We start from the raw sequence: 26,211 nt of genomic DNA on the forward strand, positions 1-26,211 counted from the left end.
TAATCTAACATTATCAGTTCCAAGATATGCTTGACCATCTTGTTTTGTTAAAGTTCCAGAAATATAAAACTGGAAGTTAGATGAGCAAAAGTTATCTCCAAAATCAATATTAAACTCAGTTCTTTTATTCGGTTCATTCAAATGTTGTTTACTAATTGGATAGAAATTTTTAAACTCCGCCCTTTCAATATCACTAGCATATTTTCTGTAGTCCGCCATTTAATAAGAGAAAATTTAGAAATTTTTAAACATCGTGTATCATTTTTTCATCGATCTAATGTACGTTTTTATAAGAAAAGATATAAATTTTAGTAAAATAATTAAAAAGATTAGAGTCATTTTTAATGATCTACTTCGTCATATTCAGGATTCTCTTCCTTAAATTTTGCGATCTCGGTCACATATTTCAATAAAATCTGCACAGGATAGTAACCGCTATCTATAATATTGTTCCAATCAACTGTATCTTTATTTTCATCCAAAAACTTTATACTCAAGTGTTGATAGAGACAAAGAACAGACATATGATCTTTTAATTGATAATGTATATTTTCTTGAATGAACTCTGGGGACAGATTTTGATATTTAGCAATGTTATACCAATTCAATTTGTTTACGTATAATCTCATCATATCTTCGGATAATTCATATTTTTGAGAAATGTCATCCCAATGTTCTTTTTTCAAATCTCTTTCGTGTTGCATGATAAAAAAGATCGAAAGCACTGTAATGTCCCGCCATCTCTATTTATTAGGAAAAAATTTCAAAATCAAGTTTTTATAAATTGGCTCTTTTTAGTGTTACATTCAGCACATTTTCCAGAAATTCTCTTAACTCCATTGATGTTTGCATAGTATTTTATATCATTTGTTTCAGTTTTTGCCTTACATCTCACACAATATATGAGCGCCATTTATATAAGGAAAATTAGTCATCATAGCCGCCTACTCCATTAAATCTGTTATCAATGTTTTCAAAAGATTTATTAACATCTTCTTTAAATTTATTAAAGTTTTCTTCTAGTTTATTTACTTTATCGAGATATAAATCGTTGTATTCAACGAGTTTATGATCAATATTCTCAAAAGTTTTTGTGGCATCTAAACTAAACTTATCAAAAGACTGCTTATTTTTTATAACTTTTTCATTAATTTCGCCAAAGTTTTCTTCTAGTTTAATTAATTTATCATGAAGTAAAGATTGATTAGTAACTACTCTTTTAAAAACTTCACCATTTTTTTCTATCGGTTTCATTAAAACCCTCTTGAAATTTAGCGAAATGTTCCAAAAAGTTTGTTATTTTTCCATAAAGATCGCCTTTATATAGATTGAAATTTTCCTCAAAATTTGTAAATTTTTCATCACAATTTTCTATAGATCTTTTACTTCTCGCTTCAAGTTTTTCATAGACTTCTGTTGTAAAATCTTTAACATGCTGTTTATGATTCTCATAATTTTGTTTTAGTTCATTAAACATTTTAATAGGATCTTCTAATTGAATCATTACAACAACATCAAATGGATTAATTCCTTTACTAACACCGCTAATTCTTTTTCCTTTAAAATCTAAGGCATTTTTAACATTCGGATCATGTAAATCAACAATATCGATGTTTTCTGATAATTTTAGAGGTTTTAAAATTTGTTCTTTAACAACAACATCATGTTTGTCAATACCAGGTCGAACACCGACAATTCTTTTTTTATTAGCTAAACTAACATAATTCTTTTCAACTTTGATCGCTTCAGTAATTTTTATCAGCTTTTTCGATATGAGACATTAAATTGGTAAATAATTTTTTTACACCATCATCAACTTCTTTTTCCAATGTTTTTATTTTATCAGCAACTTCATTTGAACTCATGAAATTTGCAAGTTTGTTATCATATTCTGCTTTAAAATCTTCAATCTCGACAGCAAACATATCTGAATCTGGAAGGTTTTGTAATAAATTTTCTAACTTGTTATCAAACTCATTTCTCAAACTATCAAAATTCAAACTATTATCTACATTTTGAATAATTTGTGTTCCAAATACGTCAAAAATATTTTGTGAATCCATATTTATTAAGCAATAATTTGTTAACAACTTCTTTAAAATCTTTACCATTACTCAGTTCATTCAAAACAAAAATACACAAATGTCCACAAATTGGGGGATCGTTATAGTCTTGAATCTGAGAGTCATTGTAGTAGACGCTTGATTTTTTCAAATATTTGATCAATTCTATCGGCGGTTTGTCCTCAATTCTTCCATACGAATCAAAATAACAGGCATTCTTATCATTCTTATAATAACAAACCCAATGCGTTCCACTTCCCATAATCGAGTCTAAATTCACAATTCCCACATTCAAATTTCTTAACTTTTTCAGGTAATGTATCGCGCATAAAAATTCCTCTAAAATGTTTAATGTTTTTGCAGATTTCTTCCAATTCTCCGAATGTTAAGGGTTCAAATTTTTTTTCCGATGTTTGATTTCACGTAATTCAAAGTTTTTTCATCTAATCCAGATCCTGTAACATCTTCCAACTCTTTATCTAACCAATTTAAAATGTTTCGAACAATAGGAATCACATCCTTTTTAACGATTGGAGCAGCTTTACGAACATAAGGAACAACATTTTTAACAACTGGAATATTTTCTCCAAAATCTAATAAATCTTTCAAAAGTCCACCATTTTTAAGTTCTTTCAACTGATTATAAGAAAATTCTATTCTGGTTCCTTTATTGTTTTTCTTATGTTTTTCGAGTTTATTGTATTGTCTATTTGTTAAAAATATCTTATCTTCGCCATTGTTTAGTTGATCTATTTTAAATTGAATACTAACGGGTATTTTCTTCTTAAAAGCGGATTTTATTTTTTCTTTTCTGATTTTTGCTGAAATTTACATTCACCTCCATTTATATAGTTAAAATTTCAAGTTCTCTTCGATTCCCATTCCTAGTTTTCTCTTCAAAAACATTGCTCCAGCTGTTGGAAGCGCAACAAATCTTTCACCTAAACTAGCATCTTTTGATAAAAATCTATCCATTGCTTTATCTTGCAAAACTTTATCTGCTATATGTCTGGAATTTGTGTCTCTATGTTTTGCATAAAAAATATCGTGTTCCATAGCAGCTTGATCTAATTTATTTATACCAGGATCTCCTCTTTTTAGTCTTTTTTCGAGTTTTGTGCCAGGCCCCAGATACTGATAAGTTGGTACGTGTAATTCAAAAGGTAAATTGTTGATAAAATCATTCAAAAGTCCGCTACCTTCAATCATAGATGAACTTATTGCCGGCAAAACTCGTTTTAAATATTTAATTCCATCAGGTTTTTCAATCATTTCATCAAGTTTGTTCGAAATAAAATCTTTAATCGCTTTCTTTTCGTTCAAAAAATTGTTGTTTCCAGCCTTTTCTTGAGCATAAATATAATTTATAATTCCATCGAGTTTTGTCAAATCGTCGATATATCTGTATTCAATCTTATTATCACTGTATTTTCTTACACCTGATCCTTCGATTCGTTTTTCCCAAATTGGTTTAATCAAATTGAGATATTTTTTACCTTTACTTGACTTTGGTTTCTTAGTTGATGGATCATTATTTTTGTAAATTGAATCAGATTTCCATAAAATTTCAGTATACTTTTTCAAGTCTTCTTCAGAATATAAACCGTCTTTTGGAACATCAGTGCCTGTTAATAATCTCCATAAACCTTGAGTTCCTTCATATGTTTTTTTCATTAATAATGATATCATTATGCTCAAAATTCACGGGCAAATTTCCAATCATAAAACTTTTCTTTTTTCTGTCCCAATACAAACCAAATTTATCATCCTTTGCTCTAGGAAGAAATTTTTTACCAATTTCACCAATTATTATATCCGTTGTTCCAGGACTTATTGGTTCAACTATGGTAGAGTCTTCAATGATTCGAGGTCTAAATGGTGTTGAAGATGGTAATTTTGGCAATTCAAACTCTTCTACTTCAGATTCTGGAATTGAAATATCGGCAAATTGTCGTACAACTGGAACCAAATTCATCAAATTTTGATTATCGCTTAAAACGTTTTCAATTTTACCTTCAACATTTTTAATTGCAGAAGTTACAGGTTGATTGATTTTTTGAATAAGTTCTTGTTCTTCTTCATCCATTCGAATCTGTTCTTTAAATTCTTTGATTAATTTCTTTTCGATTTGATCAAGTTTTTTCGCTTCTTCAGAAGTTACGTTCGCCATTTATTTAGGAAAATTTTGAAACGTGGAACGTAAAAACGTGAACGTGGAACGTGAACACGGAACGTAAAACGTGAACGTGGAACGTGAAACACGAAACGTGAACACGGAACGTAAAACGTGAACACGGAACGTAAAACGTGAACGTGGAACGTGAAACATGAACGTAAAACATGAACGTGAAACGTAAACACGAACGTGAAACACGAACGTGAAAACGAGAACACGAAACGTGAACACGGAACGTAAAACGTGAACGTGGAACGTGGAAACGTGAACACGAAACGAGAAACACGAAACGTGGAACGTAAAACGTGAACGTGAAACGTAAAACGTGAACGTGGAACGTAAAAACGAGAACACGAAACGTAAACGTGAACGTAAAAACATGAAAACAACTAGATTATCACACGTTTATATTGGAAAATTTATTCAAATATTTACCACTTTTAGGCTTCAAAGTTAGATTAATAGTTAAAAATCCGTAGTCTTCCTTCCAAATTTTATCACATAACTCAATAAAGTGGTTAAAACTCATATCAGATCCCACATAATTGTTATAAATCTTTCTCGAATAGTGATCATCTTGCTTAAAAATACACAACATATTCAGGTTATTTCTTATAACTTGTTTATCAACCTTTGAAAAGCATTGGGAAAGATAGATACAAGATATGTTTTTGTGACGAGACATTACGAAATATTCCTTAATAACGTCCTGATTTTCCAAAATACAATCATCAAAAACGATTAAAGAATTTGGTTTACATTCGCTTAAGTGAACTATGTCCTCGGAAGCATTATAAAAATGTGATATTTTTTTGTTTAAGTTTTTCTCAATATTTTCAAATCTTTGTTGTAATTTTTTGTATACGTCTTGTTCTAAAGATTTACTAAAAACATACAAATTGGAATAAGGAATCAACCTATTGTAGATAAAATTCAATAATAAAGTTGTTTTTCCACATCCACTTGAACCAACAATTAACAATCTGATTGGTTGATCTTTCTTATTTTCTTCAAACGTTTGAAGTTTTATCTGATCTTTTTGCTTTAAAAATTTCTCCATTTAAATAGAAGATTTTCATCTTGAAGCAACGCTTGCGAAAATGAAGCTGTTCAAGTTGACTTCAGAAAGCTCTAAATTAGTTTTAAACTTGGAACATCCTATACACTTAGAGGAAGAATCAAATTATTTTATCGGTTTAAGCGGCTTTTATTCTGATAATTTTGTAATAAATATTAGTGAAAGTTCTCCTTATTGTATAGGATTTAGTGAGAAGAACGTAACAAAATATTATGGTTTAAACAAAGGATATTATACTTTCGATCAAATAAAAAAATTCCCTTAAAAATTATCTGAAAACATTCAAACAATCAGATAAATCTTTAAACTTTGACAAAACAAGTTTGAAATGCAAAAAAAATTATCTCTCTAATAAAATTCAAATAAAATCACCAGTAAGAATAATGTTTTCAGCAATTATTGTAGATTTATTAGGGTTTGTTCAAGAAACTATTGAGCCAAATCAGGTATATTTAGGAAATAAAACGCCAAAAATTTAGACCGTTTGATGTAATTGAAGTACATTGTAATCTCGTTGAACCTAGTTTTGAAAATCATACCGAACATTTACACAAAGAATCTGAAATTTTGTACACTTTTTTCCCAAATGTTGCTTATGGATCAAAAATCAGTGAAAAACCGAATGAAATCGATTATATTCCAATTAGAAAAAATATTAAAAGAATTCAAAAAATCGTTCTAACTATACAAGACTCTGAGGGAAATTTATTAAATAATGAGAGTAAAACAACAATATATTTAAGATTGTCGAAAGAATGATGAATCAAGGGGGAACGAATCGTTCTTACCTTCAAATTTTCAAGAAAACAACTTTTGAATGTATAAATTACAAGAGTCTATGCCATAGACCCCTTAACAATCTTCATCCTGACCCTGTTTTCATTAATGAATCTGGATTTTATTCTCGAAATACAAAATTACTAGTTAAATTTCTTTTCTATCTAAATGGAGTCAGTTGTGAATCTACTCAAATTCAATAATAAAGAAATTTTAACATTTGTTGACGAAAATAATGAATTTTGGTTTAAGGCGAAAGATGTTGCAGAGGTGTTAGAATATAAAGATACGAAGAAAGCAATTAAAGAACATGTCAAAGAAAAATATAAAAAAAGCTTCGAAAACATACATTCTGAAGGTAGGGGTGATTCGCCCCCGCCTTCAAACTTTCAAAAAAACACTGTTTTCGTTAATGAATCTGGCCTTTATTCTCAAAATAAAAAATTACTAGTTAAATTTCTTTTCTATCTAAATGGAGTCAGTTTGTAGACCTACTCAATAATCAACTAAAATTCAATAACAAACATATCTTTACGATTGTTGACGAAAACAATGTGATCTGGTTTAAGGCTAAAGACGTAGCAAAAATTCTAGAATATGAAAATACTATGCAAACGATCAGAATAAACGTTGACGAAGATGATAAAAACTTCTATTTTAATCTAAATATAAGGGGGGCTATAAATAGCTTACCTTCAAACTTCCAAAATAACACTGTTTTCGTTAATGAATCTGGACTTTATTCTTTAATTTTGAGATCGCATAAACCAGAAGCGAAATTGTTTAAAAATTGGGTTACGAAAGAAGTATTACCTTCCATTAGAAAATATGGTGAGTACAAACTCAAAAACGAAAATAAGCAGTTAAAAGATGAAATAAAACAGTTACAAAATTTCAGGTCAAATGAAATCCTTGAAAATAGAGAATCAAGAATTGCGAATGGAATTAATGAAGAGAGATATGGTATGTAAAGATTTTGATAAGAAAAAACACCATGTTTTTGTGTTAATTAAGAAGAATCACATGTGGGAATGGCCTTATTATGTTATCAGAGCTCAAAAAGAGAGAAATACCGAAAAGATTGAAAGAACTTGAAATTGATTACCCAGAAATGGAAATTTTATTAAGACATGGAGATCCAAATAGTATAAATCTCTACAACCAAATGAAAGAATCTTTGAATATTTTATACAACGGAAATCATTTTACTACAAATATGGCAGAATCTCGACTGATTTATGGAATATCTAAATTACACGATGAAAATGTTAAACATTCGAATTATGATAGTTTGTTTGTAAATGTCTTTTAAGACTATAGAAATGTTGAATTTCTCTTCCGCATACGCAAAGAACTGGTCTAGCAAAGATTTGTTTAGCACAATCTTTACAATATGCTTGTTTGTTGTCTTTACTATAATGGAGATTATAAAATTCTGAAATATTCTTAACCTTTTTACACCGTGTGCACTCTTTCTCTTCTAAAGTTAATTTTTCCATTTTATCATATAATTCTTTTCTATATTTCTTATTACAATCCTTACAATAATAGCATAATCCATCTTTTCTAGTCTTATCTTGAAAAAACTTCGACAAATCTTTAAATTCTTGACACTTTATACATTTCTTTTGGGCCTCCATTTATATAGAAAAAATTACAGCTTTGACTTTTTCAATTCATATTCGTTAAAAACTTCCGGTTATTTCTCAATTTTCAAAGTTTCCAAGTTTATTTAATTCGTCTAATATATCAGATTTTTGCTTCATTTTTATAGCCATACGGTACTGTATCGATCTTATTTTCTAGGACAATTCTCTTATCATCTTTAGCGTTCAGTGCCAGCTTGTTTATGGTAACAGTGTACAACTCATGTTTATAACTTTTGATGACTGTCATCTCCCTAAATTCTTCTTTATCTTCGAACAAACATCTCTTCAAGTTTTCGATATTTATTGTTTTATTTACAACGCTTCTCTTAATTCCTTTACACCTAACTGGGTTTTTATCTAGATATTTGTACGAGTACATCTTAGACCTTAAACCACAAAATTCTTCTAAAACTTCGCTATTTAACTCATCTTTGAATTTCCCTATTACCTTCTTATTTTTAGTAGTGAAACATTCATGATCTTTTGGATAATCACTTGTATCAAAGTCATCTATATTTTCTTTAATAATTTTAAAAGGATCTCGTTTCAATTCTAGAAAATAACTGTCTGTATCCATGTAACACAGATTCAAATCTGGATCAAACTTCTTTAATTTATCGTAATAAAACTCGTACATTAGCAATTTTGAGAGGTCGAGAACTGAAAATCCTATGTAAATCGGTTTGTTAAATTTAACCTTTTGTTTGTACATGTGACTCGCTATACAGTTGTCGTCAAAGATGTTAAAGCATTTGAAGTTCGTTTTCTTGGCCTGTTTCATTGAAAATTCTTCATTTCCTAGTCTAATATCACATCTGTTTCTCACATTTTCCATAGATTTTCCAAAAACTGAGTTGTTCATTAACTTGTAAAAGTCCTTCTCAAAGTCACTTGTAGCTTTGGTTCTCATGTTTGTGTTAAAATCAATGTAATCTTTCATAAAAGGCTTCTGATCGAATGCAATAACTCTATTCACATGTTTCAAAATCATACCTTGTTCCAGATAGAATTTCAAATTTCTCGAATGAACAACGTATTCAGTTTTATCCAGTAGAGTTGTGCAAAGTTTGTTTTTAAAATGTTCTGGAGCAAGAGGTAAATCCTTGTGATGTTCGTGTAAATTTGTTGGATATTCTAGATCGACTTCAAGAATATAGCCATAATCTTCGTCGCCAGTGAGTTCCAAAATTGTTTCTTTCCATTCTGCTGTTGTATACGTTTTAGGATCCATCCACTTGATTTCGTTATATGGTAAATTTTGCATAAGTCCATACCCATAAAGGTTGTTTGCATCGAGATAGAGTAAATAGTTTTCGGGCTTTGTCTTATCAAAATCTTTCAAATATTTGTTATTTGCTTTAACATATCGTTTAATACATTGAGAAATGCCTCCGCGAATACCTTTTTCGATCATCAAATACATATTATAATCACTAATTAACTGTAATTCTATCTTCGTTAATTTTAACATAGCGTCCCATGCAAGACTGGGAGCTGTTAGATAGTGTGCTGGATCAAGTTTATAGCAATTCAAACAAATATTCCTAAAATTTTCAAAGATATCAGCGAGCAATAGAACATCTTGAATGTTATAGAGATCAGAGTAATTTCCAAGATTTTTATCTTTTAATTTGTTCCAAACATTTAAGTAGTGTTGAAAATCTTTCTCAGATATGCTCTCATCTGTCAAAAGTGAATAGAAATCTTGAATTCTCAATTCTTCTGTGTAATCAAGTTTTTCAATACTGTCGATAAATTCATAGGGAAATATTCCTTTTCCAGATAGAATTTTAAAGATTTCTTCTTCGTCATTTGGCTGTCTTTCTATTATCTCATTCAATATTCTTCCATCTTGTATAAAATGATTTGTATGTTTGAAATCATCTTTTTTGAGGTTTTTAGCTAACTTTTCTATAGACGATGCCATAAATCTGAACGTATCTACAAAAGAAAACTTGATGAACTTTCTTGGTTTATCATCTTCAAACTCATACCCATATCCTGAATTTACTGAATAATTTATGTATTTTTCATCGGTGTTTGCGATCAAATCAACATTACCATACTGTTTTGCCAATTCTTTTATGTACAAATGAGCATCGTAATTTGACATATTGTGGCAGAAAACGGGAATATTTTGAGGAAATTTGAGATTCAAGTTACAAGATAAATGAGCAGCACCTCTAAATTTACCTGTTAAATGACAATGATCTCGTACTTTTTTTTCTTGTTTGATTATCAAAACCCTCACATTCACAAATATGACAAAGACTGGAATTTTGGTACGCTAATTCTTCTTCTTCGGTCAATTTCATAGGTATTTTATTCTTAGAATTATACTTTTTAGCTATGTATTTCGATAATTTATTAAGTTCTTCAAACAATTTTGCAGGAACATTTGGCAAATCTTCTTCATTTTTTGCTCTATAACATATAGGTTTGTACATGCGATTTGTCACATTTGACACTAAATATGGAGTAAAACCATAAGGAATGTGCTTCTGAATCTTGGTTGTAATCGATCTTTGTGGATTGTTCTTGCATGTCGGAATTTTTTCTAATATGCTTTCAAAATCCATATAAATAACGTAAGGATGAGAAAATTTCTTTTGATAATTAGTAAATGTTGTTGTTTGACCTGGAAACGGCATAATTGGCTTACAAACTTCGTGTTGCTTGCAAATTTCTAAATGATCTGTTAAATCTCCAGATTTGTAGAAATGGCTTAAACATCTTCTGCATAGAAATTTTTTATTTTTACACTTAGATAACTGAGAAAATACAAGTTTGTTTAAAATCTGTTATCAAAACATAATGAGATTTTTCATCTTGTTTAACATACAATAAATCGATTTCTAACTCGGCATCATAAATTTCTGAAATTTGTAACGGAACAATATTGAGTTTTTCATCAAAACTATAGACATTTACAGACATTTTCGGATAATTATACTTTGCTTTACTGCTTCGTTTTTCAAATAATTGTATATCTTTTAAGGACATTGGATACTCGAAACCTGAAAATATCTCGTCATTTACAAATTTCTCGTATTGCTTTGCTCTGTCAGCATTCTTTTCAGGTTTTTCAATAGCGCATCGGATAGAATAAACAAAACAGAAATCATCTTTATTTTTGATATTTACACAAGCTTTCTTATCTTTGATTTTCTTTGGCAAATCGATATATGATCCTGCGTTCATTATTTCGTGTTTATTAAGGCTCAAAACTAGTTGTTTGCAGCTTTTAAATGTCCATCCAGAACCCTTATTTGGATGATTTGTCTGTTCTCGATGTGTTAATTTATTAAATTGCTTAGTAATAAAGTCGTTTACATCAAAGATCTCGTCTGCTTTTATAGTAAAGTACATTGGACAAGTTTGTGTTTCACCGTTCACTAAAGTTCGTTCGTATTCGCATTCTAAAGAGAGATATCCTTTACTATTTTTCACAGTTTCTTGAAATTTTTCGATTAAACTTTTAATTTCTGGGCGCAAAATAGAAAGATATTTGTAAATTGACATGAAATTGTCGTTCAAATTTGTTAAAATGTATTGCTTAAATAGACCATGTATTGAGGATAAAACTTCTACATCAATGATATTTTCAGGTTTCTCATTAAGAGTTTTGTCAATTTCTTCGATAATTTCAGACTTAGTTTTATCGTTTGTTTCAATGGACAATTTCTCAGCGATTGATTGAATTTTTTCATCTTTAAATAGATTGAGATCTTTTTTACTTTCCTTAAAATTTTTCTTTAGTTCACGCAATTTTTCTATATTATACATGTTTTGGTGATCGGCAATTTGATTCTCTTTAGCCCAAGTCCTCAAATAATTTAGTTCTTTATTATAAATTTCTTTGTTCTTCAAATGATTTTTCGACTTATAATGTCGGGTAAAATGATGTTCGAAAACATCTTTTTTGCAGTACGGGCAGGATATCTTTTTCCTCTCCATTTAAATAGGGAAAATTTGAATCTGCCAAGTTTTACTTTTTAGTAAAATATCTTTTTATTAAGCTGAAAAATAGCAATAATTCAGTAGATTTCTAAGGATTTTTATCAAAATTTGATAAAAATCAGCACAATTTATGGTTGAACAGCCTTTGATTCTTCTATTTAAAGAAGAAAAATTTGTTTAACTAACACTTTGAAAAGTACAGATTTTTACTAAAATTTGATACAAATCAGCACAATTTATGGTTAAACAGCCTTTGATTCTTCTATTTATATAGAAAAAATTTCATTTAGAGATTTTTTAAATTTCAAATTTTGTAGTGATTTTTCGAGAAATATCGTTCACATTATCAACTTTAAAGCTAAAAATTCGCAATAATTAGAGAAATTCAGTAGATTTTCAGGATTTTTCAAAAAAACTCTAGTATATATGCACCTTAAGAGCTGTGGTTTTGACCCTAAAAACGTGTTTTTAGGGTCAAAACCCCGGTTTTTTGTGTATTTTGGAAGTATAGTGTTGATTTTTCACCTTAAAAGTGTAGAAGTATTAATTTTTTTCTATGTAAATGGCACTGTTACAAGAGTTGAATAAGGTTGGTGATTTAACATTCAAAGAATACAAGAAATTAATAGAATTAGAAGAAAATAAGAAATACAAAATTGTGAATTTGGAGAAAATGAAAGATAAATTCGGGTTTACAATAATTGCCGAGTTGGAAGATTGTAAAGTACACTTGCCAAACAGATTTTTGACTGTTTTGGATGAAAAAAAGATTAAAGAATTGAACAAAAATGAAAAATTACACTTGGTTGTTACTGGAAAGAAGACTATTAAAGATAAAGACTGTGTTACAATTAACTTCGTGGAATAAAGATTTCGAAGATTTCTGGATTTTTTCAAATAGGTAAGAAAGAGGGGTTGCTATGCTACTTTTCAGCTGACCTAAAAAATTGCCTTTTTTTCTAAAAATTCTTAAGAAAACACTTAAATTTAGCAAGATTTTGTTAAAAATTGTGTATTTTGGCCACAATTTTAGGTAAAAAAAAATTTCAGCTGACTTTAAATTTTAATATATTTTGCTTAATTTTAAGACATTTAAGACAAATACTTACAAATTTTAAAAATCCTAGTTAAAAATTTTGCTATATAAATGACAGCTGAAAATAAAATCCACGCTGACAACAATTCGTATTCTATAACAGAACTCTTAGGAAATAAGAAAAAACCTACTAACGAACGCTTCGGATTATGGCTTTTAAACGAGAATTTACATAACGACAATCTGATTACGAACATTGGAGACTTAAACTACGTAGAAAACGAAGAAAGAATGGGGAAATTTAAAAGAATTACAGAACCATTTTGCGATAATATTATGGTTTTTAAAATAACAGATTCTACAGATCTGGAAGGAAAGCTGTTGAAAAAAGACGTTTGTGGCTCCTTTAACAGTTATTTGAGGAGTAAATTTTCTAGATTTCCACTAGCAAAACACGGCGTAAAAGCGAAATTACCGCAATTACTAGATTCTAATACAATAACAATAAAAGGAGTTAAACAGATTATAAGACAAGATTTTAAAAAGATCGCGAAAAAGTATAAAAAACCAGTAGCTGTTCCGTACAAAATAGAGTTAGCGGACGTAAAATTATTAACATTATTGGAAGAACTACCAGAAATCTTAGAGCAATTAGCTGTAGAACACTATTATTTGCTAGATTTGGACATAACACAAGACTTTGCCGGTATCTTTAACAAAGAAGAAATGACAGAGTACTTGACAACAAATTACAATTTTTGCAGACAGAAAGACGTTAAAAATAACTGTAAGATCATTGTAGATAACGATAAAACCGTTGGAAAGGACTGTTTAACCTGGATAAATTCTAACTCCAGGGTCAAAATCTACAATAAGTTCGTGTGCCAAATGACCAGCCCAGGAATTAACAAAATTTTAGGTAACAACGTAGTAAACTTCGTAAACTGTCCAGACAAAAGGTTAAAAGAGACGTTCTCTAGCGAGTTAGCAAAAAACAACGGAATTACAAGATTAGAAGCAACAATTTACAATTATGTAGACGAAAATTTCCAAAATGATAGAGAATTTGATCCACTGGACGACTGTATAAGTTTATTAAAACAAAGCAGGAAGTATTTTAAAAACGCTCCGTTCTATTCGGTATCTCTAGCAAAAATGTGGAGAAAAATAACGGACAGTTTAAAAAACAGTTGCTGTCTCGTTTTTAACGACCTTTTACAGTTTGTTTACTGGGGGAACAGAAACACTAAAAAATTGACAGGAATACAAGTAAAACTGCCAGAAAATACAGAAAACAGGAGGAAAATGGTTGCCTACGCTATATCCGCGTTCAGTTTTAATCTTTTACCGGTTAATTTGGTCTATGTTAAAGAAGATAAAAACGACAAAAATCTGGAACGCGGAACGTGGAACGTAGAACGTAACATGAACGTAAATTTTGTGTTTTACGTTTAATTTAACGTGATTTTACATGTAAAGGTTTAGGTTCCACGTTCTACGTTCCACGTTCCGCGTTCCACGTTCCGCGTTCCGCGTTCCACGTTCTACGTTCCACGTTCACGTTCTACGTTTTCTTAATAAATGGATAGAGCACTAACATTATTACAAAGCGAAAAAGATAAAATCGAAGAAGAAAGAAATAATAAAATTTTAGAATTAATACAAAATGCCGAGACAGATTTTAAGAATTTAAGAGCAAGTTTATACAATCTTCTAGATGAAAAATATAAGCCAGAACTCGTAGAAATACAGTTTAAAAATAGTAAAAGCTCTGTAAATATTTTAAAACAATACAGAATCAGATTCTTTTACATTAGATACAGAAGACGAAGATAAAATATTAGAGATTATTAAAAAAGTTGTTAACAGCACAATTGATGTAGATTCTAACGATTTACAAAATATTTCTGGAGGAAGACTCTATAAATACAGATTTAGAAGTTCTAAGTATGGTAGTGGATTAAGACAACATTTAAAATTCTAAACACGTCTTTCTATTCTTTTTAAACATTTTAATACATTTATCCAACAAATACAAACCTTTCTTTATGCTGGCTTGGAGTGTTTTTAACAACATCTAATTTAATTTTTAACTTGTAATTTAGATCAATATTCCTATCTTTTACTTCTTTTTCTAGCCAGTAATTAGAAATGTAACAATCTTCTACGTTTTCGAATTTTAAGATATATCTTTCGGTTTTTCTATAAATTATTGTAGATAAAGCAGTTATTTGTAGTTCTAATCCTTCTTGTAAATCTTCTAATCTTTTACAATTTTTTACCTTAATATCTCCAATTATCTTGTCCATTCTAAGATTTTTAGCGCAATTTCTGTCTTCTTCTTTGTAAATAATATCGTCCTTATTTGTAAAAATATCTAAAGCGTTTAGTGTAACAATTTTAGGAAAAGTATGACCGTTAAAAGAAGTTAAACCATCTGTTTTTATCTCTATAATTGGTTTATTAATCGGATAGTAGACAATATTTAAACCGTTGTACGGGATCAAAATAAACCCTTCTTTCGTTAAATTTTCTTTATTATTGTTCAATTCGATAAACTTATTTTTAAAAGGTCCTTTAATAAAATAAACAGCTTTATAGCCATCTTTTTCTGCTAAAACGCCAACATAACTAAATCTTGCTTTATTATTGACCACAAATGCCGAAATTTTATAGTTTCCTTTAGTCGATAAATCACTCCATTGTTTCGAAAAGTAACCGATCAAACTATTCTCTATTTCGTTAATTTTTTTATCTTTTCTATACAGTTTTTATATTTTTCTTGTTCTTTTAACAGTTTCTCTAGGTATATTCTTTTTCTTGTTTCCATGTCAAGTTCTTTTAATTCTTGTTCCCTTTTTTTAATACTTTTTAAAAACACGACGTTTAAAGGGTCAATTTTCTCGAGGGAATTTGGAAGTAATTTATTGGTAATATTAAGTCTTTTTCGACAGATATAAGGCTCGACGTTTGTTGTCTTTATCAGCCCTAATTCTTCTAGATTAACCTCTTTCGGAACCGTAGAAAACAAGGTATTAGACTTAGAAAAATATGTTTTTCCCGCTTTTAAATAGCACTTTTGTTTAATTTTTACCAGATTTTTGTCGTTTTTATCTTCTTTAACATAGACCAAATTAACCGGTAAAAGATTAAAACTGAACGCGGATATAGCGTAGGCAACCATTTTCCTCCTGTTTTCTGTATTTTCTGGCAGTTTTACTTGTATTCCTGTCAATTTTTTAGTGTTTCTGTTCCCCCAGTAAACAAACTGTAAAAGGTCGTTAAAAACGAGACAGCAACTGTTTTTTAAACTGTCCGTTATTTTTCTCCACATTTTTGCTAGAGATACCGAATAGAACGGAGCGTTTTTAAAATACTTCCTGCTTTGTTTTAATAAACTTATACAGTCGTCCAGTGGATCAAATTCTCTATCATTTTGGAAATTTTCGTCTACATAATTGTAAATTGTTGCTTCTAATCTTGTAATTCCGTTGTTTTTTGCTAACTCGCTAGAGAACGTCTCTTTTAACCTTTTGTCTGGACAGTTTACGAAGTTTACTACGTTGTTACCTAAAATTTTGTTAATTCCTGGGCTGGTCATTTGGCACACGAACTTATTGTAGATTTTGACCCTGGAGTTAGAATTTATCCAGGTTAAACAGTCCTTTCCAACGGTTTTATCGTTATCTACAATGATCTTACAGTTATTTTTAACGTCTTTCTGTCTGCAAAAATTGTAATTTGTTGTCAAGTACTCTGTCATTTCTTCTTTGTTAAAGATACCGGCAAAGTCTTGTGTTATGTCCAAATCTAGCAAATAATAGTGTTCTACAGCTAATTGCTCTAAGATTTCTGGTAGTTCTTCCAATAATGTTAATAATTTTACGTCCGCTAACTCTATTTTGTACGGAACAGCTACTGGTTTTTTATACTTTTTCGCGATCTTTTTAAAATCTTGTCTTATAATCTGTTTAACTCCTTTTATTGTTATTGTATTAGAATCTAGTAATTGCGGTAATTTCGCTTTTACGCCGTGTTTTGCTAGTGGAAATCTAGAAAATTTACTCCTCAAATAACTGTTAAAGGAGCCACAAACGTCTTTTTTTCAACAGCTTTCCTTCCAGATCTGTAGAATCTGTTATTTTAAAAACCATAATATTATCGCAAAATGGTTCTGTAATTCTTTTAAATTTCCCCATTCTTTCTTCGTTTTCTACGTAGTTTAAGTCTCCAATGTTCGTAATCAGATTGTCGTTATGTAAATTCTCGTTTAAAAGCCATAATCCGAAGCGTTCGTTAGTAGGTTTTTTCTTATTTCCTAAGAGTTCTGTTATAGAATACGAATTGTTGTCAGCGTGGATTTTATTTTCAGCTGTCATTTATATAGCAAAATTTTTAACTAGGATTTTTAAAATTTGTAAGTATTTGTCTTAAATGTCTTAAAATTAAGCAAAATATATTAAAATTTAAAGTCAGCTGAAATTTTTTTTACCTAAAATTGTGGCCAAAATACACAATTTTTAACAAAAACTTGCTAAATTTAAGTGTTTTCTTAAGAATTTTTAGAAAAAAAAGGCAATTTTTTAGGTCAGCTGAAAAGTAGCATAGCAACCCCTCTTTCTTACCTATTTGACTGTTTTGGATGAAAAAAAGATTAAAGAATTGAACAAAAATGAAAAATTACACTTGGTTGTTACTGGAAAGAAGACTATTAAAGATAAAGACTGTGTTACAATTAACTTCGTGGAATAAAGATTTTGAAGATTTCTGGATTTTTTCATTAAAACAGCTTAAGAAATTAGAAGCCTACAATGAACAGTAAAAACAGCTATAGATTCGGTTAATTTTTCATTCGTGAGTTACAGATTAGTTTATTGTCCTTTAAACAGTATTTTACGTTGATTTTCTGACTGTCCCAAAAGTGAGCTAGAACCCTCACATTCATATCTACTTATATATATATATATATATATATATATATATATATATATATATATATATATAGGCAAAAACCATATTTTTAGATGCTAACACAAATATATATTATTTACAGCCTTGTTTTAGATAACTAAAATGTTATTTGTGTTAGCATCTAAAAATATGGTTTTTGCCTGTAACTAATTGTAGAGCTCTAAACAACTCGCCCTTCAATCCATTCAGCAGTAGCTGTTTAACTACTCTTGTAATGGACATAATTTGGCAAAATTAACTGTTGTGTTGTACAATAAATTGTAATTTCTGTAATGGGAAAGAGTTGTCAATTTTTTTGTGTGCAGGATTATATTGTATATTGTACAATACAGTCATCATAATTATGATTTGCCAATGTTAAACAAATGTTGCTTAAGAATGTCAGGTTGTATTTAAGGCATTAAATACAATTTTGAAATTTTCAAAATCTTGCACATCGTATGCAATATGGCATCAGTTCTACTTATCCATGATACTCACACTTTAAAGGGCCACACATGGGAGGGGGGAGGTATGACTGCCTCACATTCCTCTCTCATATGATCTTACCCAATGATTATAACACATTGTTATTGCATTTTTGCATTATATATTATTGAATGTATCTGTTGCCGTTGTATCTTTCATATTTTATTTTTATATAGTATTGTTATTTGGTTATATATTTATTGCTAAAGTTTGTCTATTTATTGTCATTTATCATCTATTATATTATTAATCATTAATATTTATTGTCTGTTTGCCAATTAACAAAAAATGGTTGTTAACCATGGGAAAGAGAATAAAATAAACACTACACTAATGCTGTTAATTATAAAGCAAATGTACCTTGATACTACACTGATATCTTCAACAGGTCTCATGCACAAGGCATATTCCGAGTCAATTGGCACGCCAAAAGTTCCTTCTGTGTCATGGAAAGATGTTGGAGGCTTAGAACATTTGAAGAAGGAAATATTACGTTCCCTGAAGAGCAACATGTTTAATTCAGGATTAAAAAGATCAGGTAAGGTAGATATATATTGCTGAATATATCCAAGAGTATCAGGACTTAATTTACACTCTGAATATATATATATATATATATATATATATATATATATATATATACATGCTTGGATATATTCAAGGTGTGTCCAAAAAGTATCCGACCTTAACGTCTTGCATGAACTGTAGTTACTCGGCGGCAACGGCAATCTGGTCCCCTTCAAAGTACTCCCCTCCACAAGCCACTACCTTATTCCAACGCTCCTCCCACTTCCGGAAACACTCCTTAAATTCATTTTGCAGAATGGCTAACAAGTATTTCGTCGCATTTTGTTTTATTTGTTTAACATCTTCAAATCTTTTTCCTTTCAAAGGAATTTTTAATTTCGGAAATAGCCAGAGCCACAAGGAGCTATGTCAGGACTGTAGGGAGGCTGTCGTAATTGGTTGATGTCGTGTTTGACCAAAAAACGCTGAATAAGATTTGAGGAATGAGCTGGCGCGTTGTCGTGGTGCAGGATCCAGTCACGGCTTGTCCACAGTTCAGGTCGTTTCCTTCGCACTGCATCTCGTAGACACCTTAGGACCTCAAGATAATACTTCTTATTCACTGTCTGGCCTCTTGGAGCATATTCGTGATGAACAACGCCGTCCTGGTAAAAAAAAAACTGTCAACATTGTCTTGACATTGCTTCGACTTTGTCTTGCTTTTTTCGGCTGTTGCTCTTCGCGAGTTTTCCACTGTGAAGATTGAGCCTTTGTTTCAGGGTCGTAGCCATAAACCCATGACTCATCATCACCAGTAATCACTTTTTTAAATAGCCCTGGATCACTTTTTATCAAATCAGATTGTCCTGTGCGATTTCAAGTCGACAGTTCTTTTGGTATTCTGTCAGCAGCTGAGGAACAAATTTTGCCGAAACACGGTTCATATTTAAATCTTCGTGTAAAATGTTACAAACTAACGATTTTGGTATTCTTAAATCTTCTTCCAGCTCTCAGACAGTCAATCGACGGTTATCATTAATTGCTGCACGAACACGTTCAACATTTTCAGCGTTTCTGGCCGTTGAAGGCCTGCCAGATCGGTCATTACTCTCCACTGATATGTGGCCATTTTTAAACCGCCTAAACCACTCTTTTATTTGTGTATCGCCCATAGAAATGTCACCATAAACTTTCCGTATTATAGTAATCGTCTCTGATGCTGAATGGCCAAGTTTTTGGCATAATTTAATGCAAATGCGCTGCTCAATACGTTCAGTCATATTGAAATGCGATGCACACACACGGCAGTACTGTACGGAACAGAGCACTGTGACTCACTGAGTGACCGGATCGTATTCAATGCCTAATATGGGAAGGAGTAGGCTCGCCCCTCCCCGCTAATAACCGGTTCGAGCCGGTCCGTTACGACGCGGCTGCCTCCTGGTCGGCGGTCGGATACTTTTTGGACAGACCTCATATATATGAAATAGAAGTCCTTGAAGTGGGGTTTATAATGCTCTCTAAGCTCACATTGTTTTAAAGTTTTAATAGCCTTCTTCTGCAGTAATAATATTTCTTCAATCCTAGAGCAGTTACCGTACACATCTAAAAACAGATTGGAAGAAGGCAAAATATGCAGCTCTAATGTAATTTACTGGTATTATATTGTTCAGTCTACTCAAGAGATAAATAACTCATGACTTAAATCTGTTATTTCAGTAGTCAATGTATACTCCCCATGTCAAATTCTTGTCATTAATACCCAAGAACTTAAGTATGTTTGAGATACCATCATCCAATGAATCTGTATTATGCCTAAGATTAAGTAGCTAGAGCCTCAGGATTAAGACTATCCAAAATGTTTATTTCTCCTTACGCTAAAGGGTGGGCAGCTCTCCTAGATCAGAGTAAGGAGGATATTAGACTGATATTAGGGATGTTGACAGAACATGGCCCCCTAAGGAAACATCTTATGAGGGTGGGCCTTAGTCAGACGACTAGTGTAGACTCTGTGGAGAAGAGGAGGAATCAGCAGAGCATATTTGGTTAGATTGTCTTGCCATTTTGAAAATTCGAAAAAGATTCTTGGGAGCATATCTCCTCAGTCCCAAGGACATCAGGGAACAGGAGCCCTCAATTCTGATAGGCTTCTGTAAAAGCCTCAAGATTCTGAGAACACAAATATAAATAAGGGAGGCACAAAGGTAGCAACAGTCCATTTGCATGAAACCAATTTGAGGCACTCAATCGCTTCTTTAGCATTTAACTTTAGTACGTTTATTTGAATTCTGTGATTAGTTAATCACAAGGATATACTGATTTATCCTCTTATAGTAATATTGTTTACCTGCAGGCCTGTTGCTACATGGGCCCCCGGGCACTGGCAAGACGCTGCTGGCTAAGGCAGTTGCTACTCAGTGTGGCCGCAACTTCCTGTCTGTGAAAGGACCAGAGCTGCTCAACATGTACGTGGGACAGAGTGAACACAACGTAAGAGACTGTAAGTGTACTCACGCTACCTATTAGAACTTGGGTTAAATAAAAATAGGTTGCACTTTATAGGAATGTATACGCTCTCTAATTGTTAAAAGTTTGGATTGCATAGAGTAATGTGAAAAATGTGTAAGATGGTAAATGTGGGTAAAGCAAAGCGAGGTTGAACAGATGTACTGAATTTCCAATGCAGTGGTTGCAAACTATCCCATAAAGGAAATGTACTCAACAGCTGCTTTGCTGACCCTCATGTAGAGATTAAAATGCGGAGATTCGTGGATTCATGGAAACCGGGGCAGTTTTTCAGACCTGACAATCCCGGAATATCAATCCCAGGATTTCCAGCATTTAAAGGTCACGAAATTTTACTAAAAATTAGTCATTATTGAGAATGTTTATAGCGAAGAAGTGGAATGAATGGTCATACAAAAATTAATGTTCAAAATGGAGAGGAAAGAGGACATAATTAGAACTAGTTTACAACATTACTATAAATTGACAATATCAATAACATGTGTTGAATCAGATCAAGCATTTCATCTTCCGAATATGTGCAGTACACTAAGAACCCGACTGGAAGATGTTAGATACACTTGTTTTGTTCACTCTCATTTCCAGTCATCAAAACAAAAATTTCTTGGGTTAATGAGAGATTATAAATAATGCAGTATTTAATTTTAAATTTATATGTAATTGTATTTAATGTAATATCAGGATGTAAAATATTTTATTTCATTTAATTTGATAGTTTTTTTAAAGAAACTTACTTTGCTAATTGTTTTGTAATATTAGATGTTTGATTTTTTTCTTTAGAAAAGGATTTTAACATAATTTTTCTTATTAAACTTACTAAATTGCTATTTATTTAAATAAAAACTTAAATATAAGTAAATAGAACGATGATATTCATCTATATTTAATTTAATGATTTTGTATTTGTACTATAATTATATTTAATTTGATGAAAAAGGATTTTTTTTATAATTCGAATTTTCTCTGGACACTGGATGTGGTACAGTTTTACATTGAAAATAAAATAATTTTAAGCGTAAATAATTTTTCAAAATTTTGTTGCCAAAATTACGTTATAAAACAGATTTTTCAATCCTGATATTTAAAACAGCTTTTTTAATCACGAAATCCAGGAGTTACAAAAATGGTCCGGGACTACAACCCCTATCCTCACTCTAACATTTAAATACAGCACCTGATGTGTACTGTAATACTGATATATTATGAAATGTGCATTAATGTGTGACCATTGTTTTATTCATATAGAGGTATACATGGTTACATGACTGGGGCTATAGGCTCTACTATAAAACTTTCATTTTATTGCGTATGCTTTATTGTTATCCTGAATGAAAAAGTGTAGTTGTTCATCAAATTCAATAAAACAAATAACAAATTATTAGTTATAAATGTTAAAACATTTTTTAGAAATTATAGGATGATGTTAATGTTGATTTAAATACTGAAAAGTAGAATTATTCCTGTTTTTATCTATTAGATTTTTTACAAGTTTGCATTAAAATATATAAATTGGATTACTTTTGTAATTTTTATCAAAAAACAAGATTTCAATACTTTTATCAGAATATGATGTGCACATTTTAGTTTAGTTACTTTGATAATTTATATAAACATTGTTTTCTGTGACTTAGTAACTGTAAAATCTATGTTGTATTTTCCAGTGTTTGCATTGGCTAAAGCTGCCTCACCATGTATTGTGTTCTTTGATGAACTGGACTCCCTGGCCCCCAACAGAGGGCGGAGTGGGGACTCGGGGGGCGTAATGGACAGGTGAGTGACATTATCCAACAGTCTTACCTTAAATAGGCTTCAATTTGTATGATTTCAATAAATTTGAACTATATATGTGTAATTTGTAGAATACAGAGGATCCCAATAATAATGTTCTCCCGTATCAATGCTATAAGCGAGAAGCTTATATGTAACTGAGAGTTTTCTACCGTTTATTGCCCCCCAAAATCACTGTTAAATTGATTCCACTATGTAAGCAAATTTGAAATGTTTAAGAACTATAAAAGTTCTTGAATACATATATCTTGATACAAAAAGAATTAACGAAGCAGCAATTGAATTAGAGTCATCTCATTTAACCTACAAGTGTTTATCATTACACTACAAGTTGTTAATACATGTTTGGCTCCTATTTTAACACCATAGGCATTTTACTACCATCACCAAAATTTGTACAGTAAAATGGAAATGAGAATGGATTAATTTCTTTTATGAAGATTTTTTTATTATAACTAAATTATAGACTTTCCCCCTGCTAAAAACACAAAAAAGTATTTAAATTTATGGATTGAATTTTTGTTATAATATTTTGTATTTCATCATTGCATTGTTTACGTAATTCTAACTGAAGCTCTATATTAACTCATTGGGGAACTTGCCCGAGCGTCACTCTTTGCGGCCGAGCAGGACTGAATAATCTTGCCCGAGCAGCACTCGTGTGCTCTTTCTAGATGCTAACAATCACGAATTTGTTTGTTTTTTCCGCTAGATCACAGTTTTGTACCCTCGTGCATTCTTATAAACAATTATTCCGTTTCGATTCGTTATGTTTGCACACTGGAACCACAACTAATAGCTTGTTTTGTTATTGTTTACATTTTGCCATATGCTCAATTTTCGTTACTTCAATGTTCTGCTTACATTCTATGTATCATGTTCTCAATGTTTAGTGATTAACTGTTTATAACTATTGAATGAGTTTTTAGTTCTTCCGCTACCTCATGGAACAAGACAATTTACGTACTTCAGAAGTAGACAGATACTTGGAAGTGATTTTGAGATATCAAAGATACTCAAAGACTGAATGGTCATTGAATGTAAAGTAAATAGTTTATTTTAATAATAACAATTGAATGTAACAAACAGTTTTATCTCATCTACACCAGATAACTAATTCAGGAACTTGTCATAAAATCATAAAAAAGTGATAAAATGTGAATTTTGATTGTCTTGTTATTATGCTTTATAGTTAAGTAATCCAATAAAAACTGGTTTTCCATGTAAGAAACATTGTGCTATTTTGAATAAAAAATTATTGAAACAGATAAACAAAAAAATAATAAAATATTGACAGTTACTTTAGATTTTTTGTGTTTTTTACTTAAAAGAATTTGTAAATATATACTAAAAAAATTAAATAAAACATTATTTGAAGTAATCAACAAACCTAATCAAGAATCAAGAAGCTTTATTGTCATTAAATACACAAGGTACAATAGACATTGTCAGACAATATAAATATATATAATCTATTAAAATGGTGGTTATAACACAGTAATAAATAATTTTTTTCTGTAGTAAGTTTATACATAAGTGGTTTACTTGCTCAAACTATATAAAAAAATTGCATAAAAAATATTCACCTGTGCTAAAATTTAAATACTTACAAATAGGAAACACAAATGAATAATTTATCACAAAATTTACATTGAAAAATGAATATAACAAATTAAAATAGTTTGACTAGAATACTACTTACTCTTACTCTTACTCCCAGGACCATTTATATCGGAGGTGATATTTAGCCGCACCAACAAAGCTCCTCCATCTTGAACGGTCCTCTGCATCTTCCTCTGAAGCACCCGTCTATAGTTTAGACGAGTTTTTAGAATTAAAAAACATTACATTTTAGATATATAATAATTTTTATATGTAAATTTTGACAATTGTTTATTTACTATTTAATTTATATATCTAGGCCTAGTTTATTTTAAATTAACCTTCACTGACTAATTTATGCTACTAAAGCACTGTTTTTTCTTTTTTGTATGTTAGTTTAAGTTTAAATTATTTTGATAAAATTGTTTTATTTTGACCATGCCCTAGGCTGCAATATGACATTGTCAATGATTGTAAGAATTCGAACGACAAATAAAGATTTATTTATTTATTTATTTATTTATTTATCTTCTCCATATCAGCCTTCACCTGGTTCCACCATCTCACTTTTGGTCTCCCACGGGGCCGTCTTCCTTCTGGGTTACCATACATTACCCTCTTCAGTTTGCATTCCTCTTCTCTTCTCAAAACATGGGCCTGCCCAACGGAGTCTTCTGCACTTTATTTCTCCTATTACATCCGTACTATTGTAGAGCTCCCTGATTTCTCTATTATGTTTTCTTCTCCATACCCCTTGTTCATATGATGGCCCATAAATTTTACGTAGAATTCTATTCTCGAAAACTAGAAGCTTTTTCTCATCCTTCTTATTTAGCCTCCACGTTTCGGATCCGTACAAAAGCACTGGACATATAATTGTTTTGTATATTCTAGTTTTAGTTTTGTGAGAGAGAGATTTGGTTGAAAGTATCCTATTGCATGCATATACACATCTATTTGCTGAGTTGATCCTATTTTGTATCTCTGGTTCATCTGTGTTTTTATTTGATATTGTGACCCCAAGGTACTTAAAGTTCTCCACTTGTTCGAAAACATGCCCATCAATTTGTAGGGGTCCTCCTCTTTGATTTTGATTCCTTCTAAAGTGCATATATTTAGTTTTTGTCTCATTCGTCTTCAACCCCACTTTCTCTGCCTCACTCATAAATAGTCTAGTTAGTGACCTCAAATCATCTACATTTTCTGCAAATATGACAACATCATCTGCAAAAGCTAGTATGTTTAGTTTAGCTCCAACTTCCACCCCTAAATCCCTCTCTGCTACACTCTGAAGTGCTTCTTCTATGGCAATATTAAATAAGATTGGAGAAAGACCATCTCCTTGCCTAGAATGCTGAGCTTAAATTAAAAGATTTCAAACTGGTACAATTAAAACTAACATATAAACAGTACAAATTAAAACAACATTTATAGTTAAAAAGCTGTATCAGACCATTTAAAACAGACTATCAAAAAATTATAGTACTTGTATCACAGACTAAGAATTCATCCACAGAGTAAAAAGGTGCAACCTTAAACCAATTCTTAAGAACTGTTTTAAATTTATTTAGACTCGTTGTCCATGCACTATCAGGTAATTTATTAAACAA

General features: G+C 30.8%; 1 protein-coding gene across 1 annotated transcript in view; it reads left to right on the plus strand.

The window, feature by feature from the left end:
- Positions 1-26,211, plus strand: part of LOC124365481 — an 87,372-nt gene that overhangs the window by 39,819 nt on the left and 21,342 nt on the right. The window contains 3 exon segments of the mRNA XM_046821464.1: positions 18,567-18,716; positions 21,039-21,185; positions 22,873-22,981. Of these exon segments, the coding sequence (XP_046677420.1) occupies positions 18,567-18,716; positions 21,039-21,185; positions 22,873-22,981 (406 nt within the window).

The sequence above is a fragment of the Homalodisca vitripennis genome, chromosome 6 (genome assembly GCF_021130785.1).
Source record: "Homalodisca vitripennis isolate AUS2020 chromosome 6, UT_GWSS_2.1, whole genome shotgun sequence".
NCBI lineage: Eukaryota > Metazoa > Arthropoda > Insecta > Hemiptera > Cicadellidae > Homalodisca > Homalodisca vitripennis.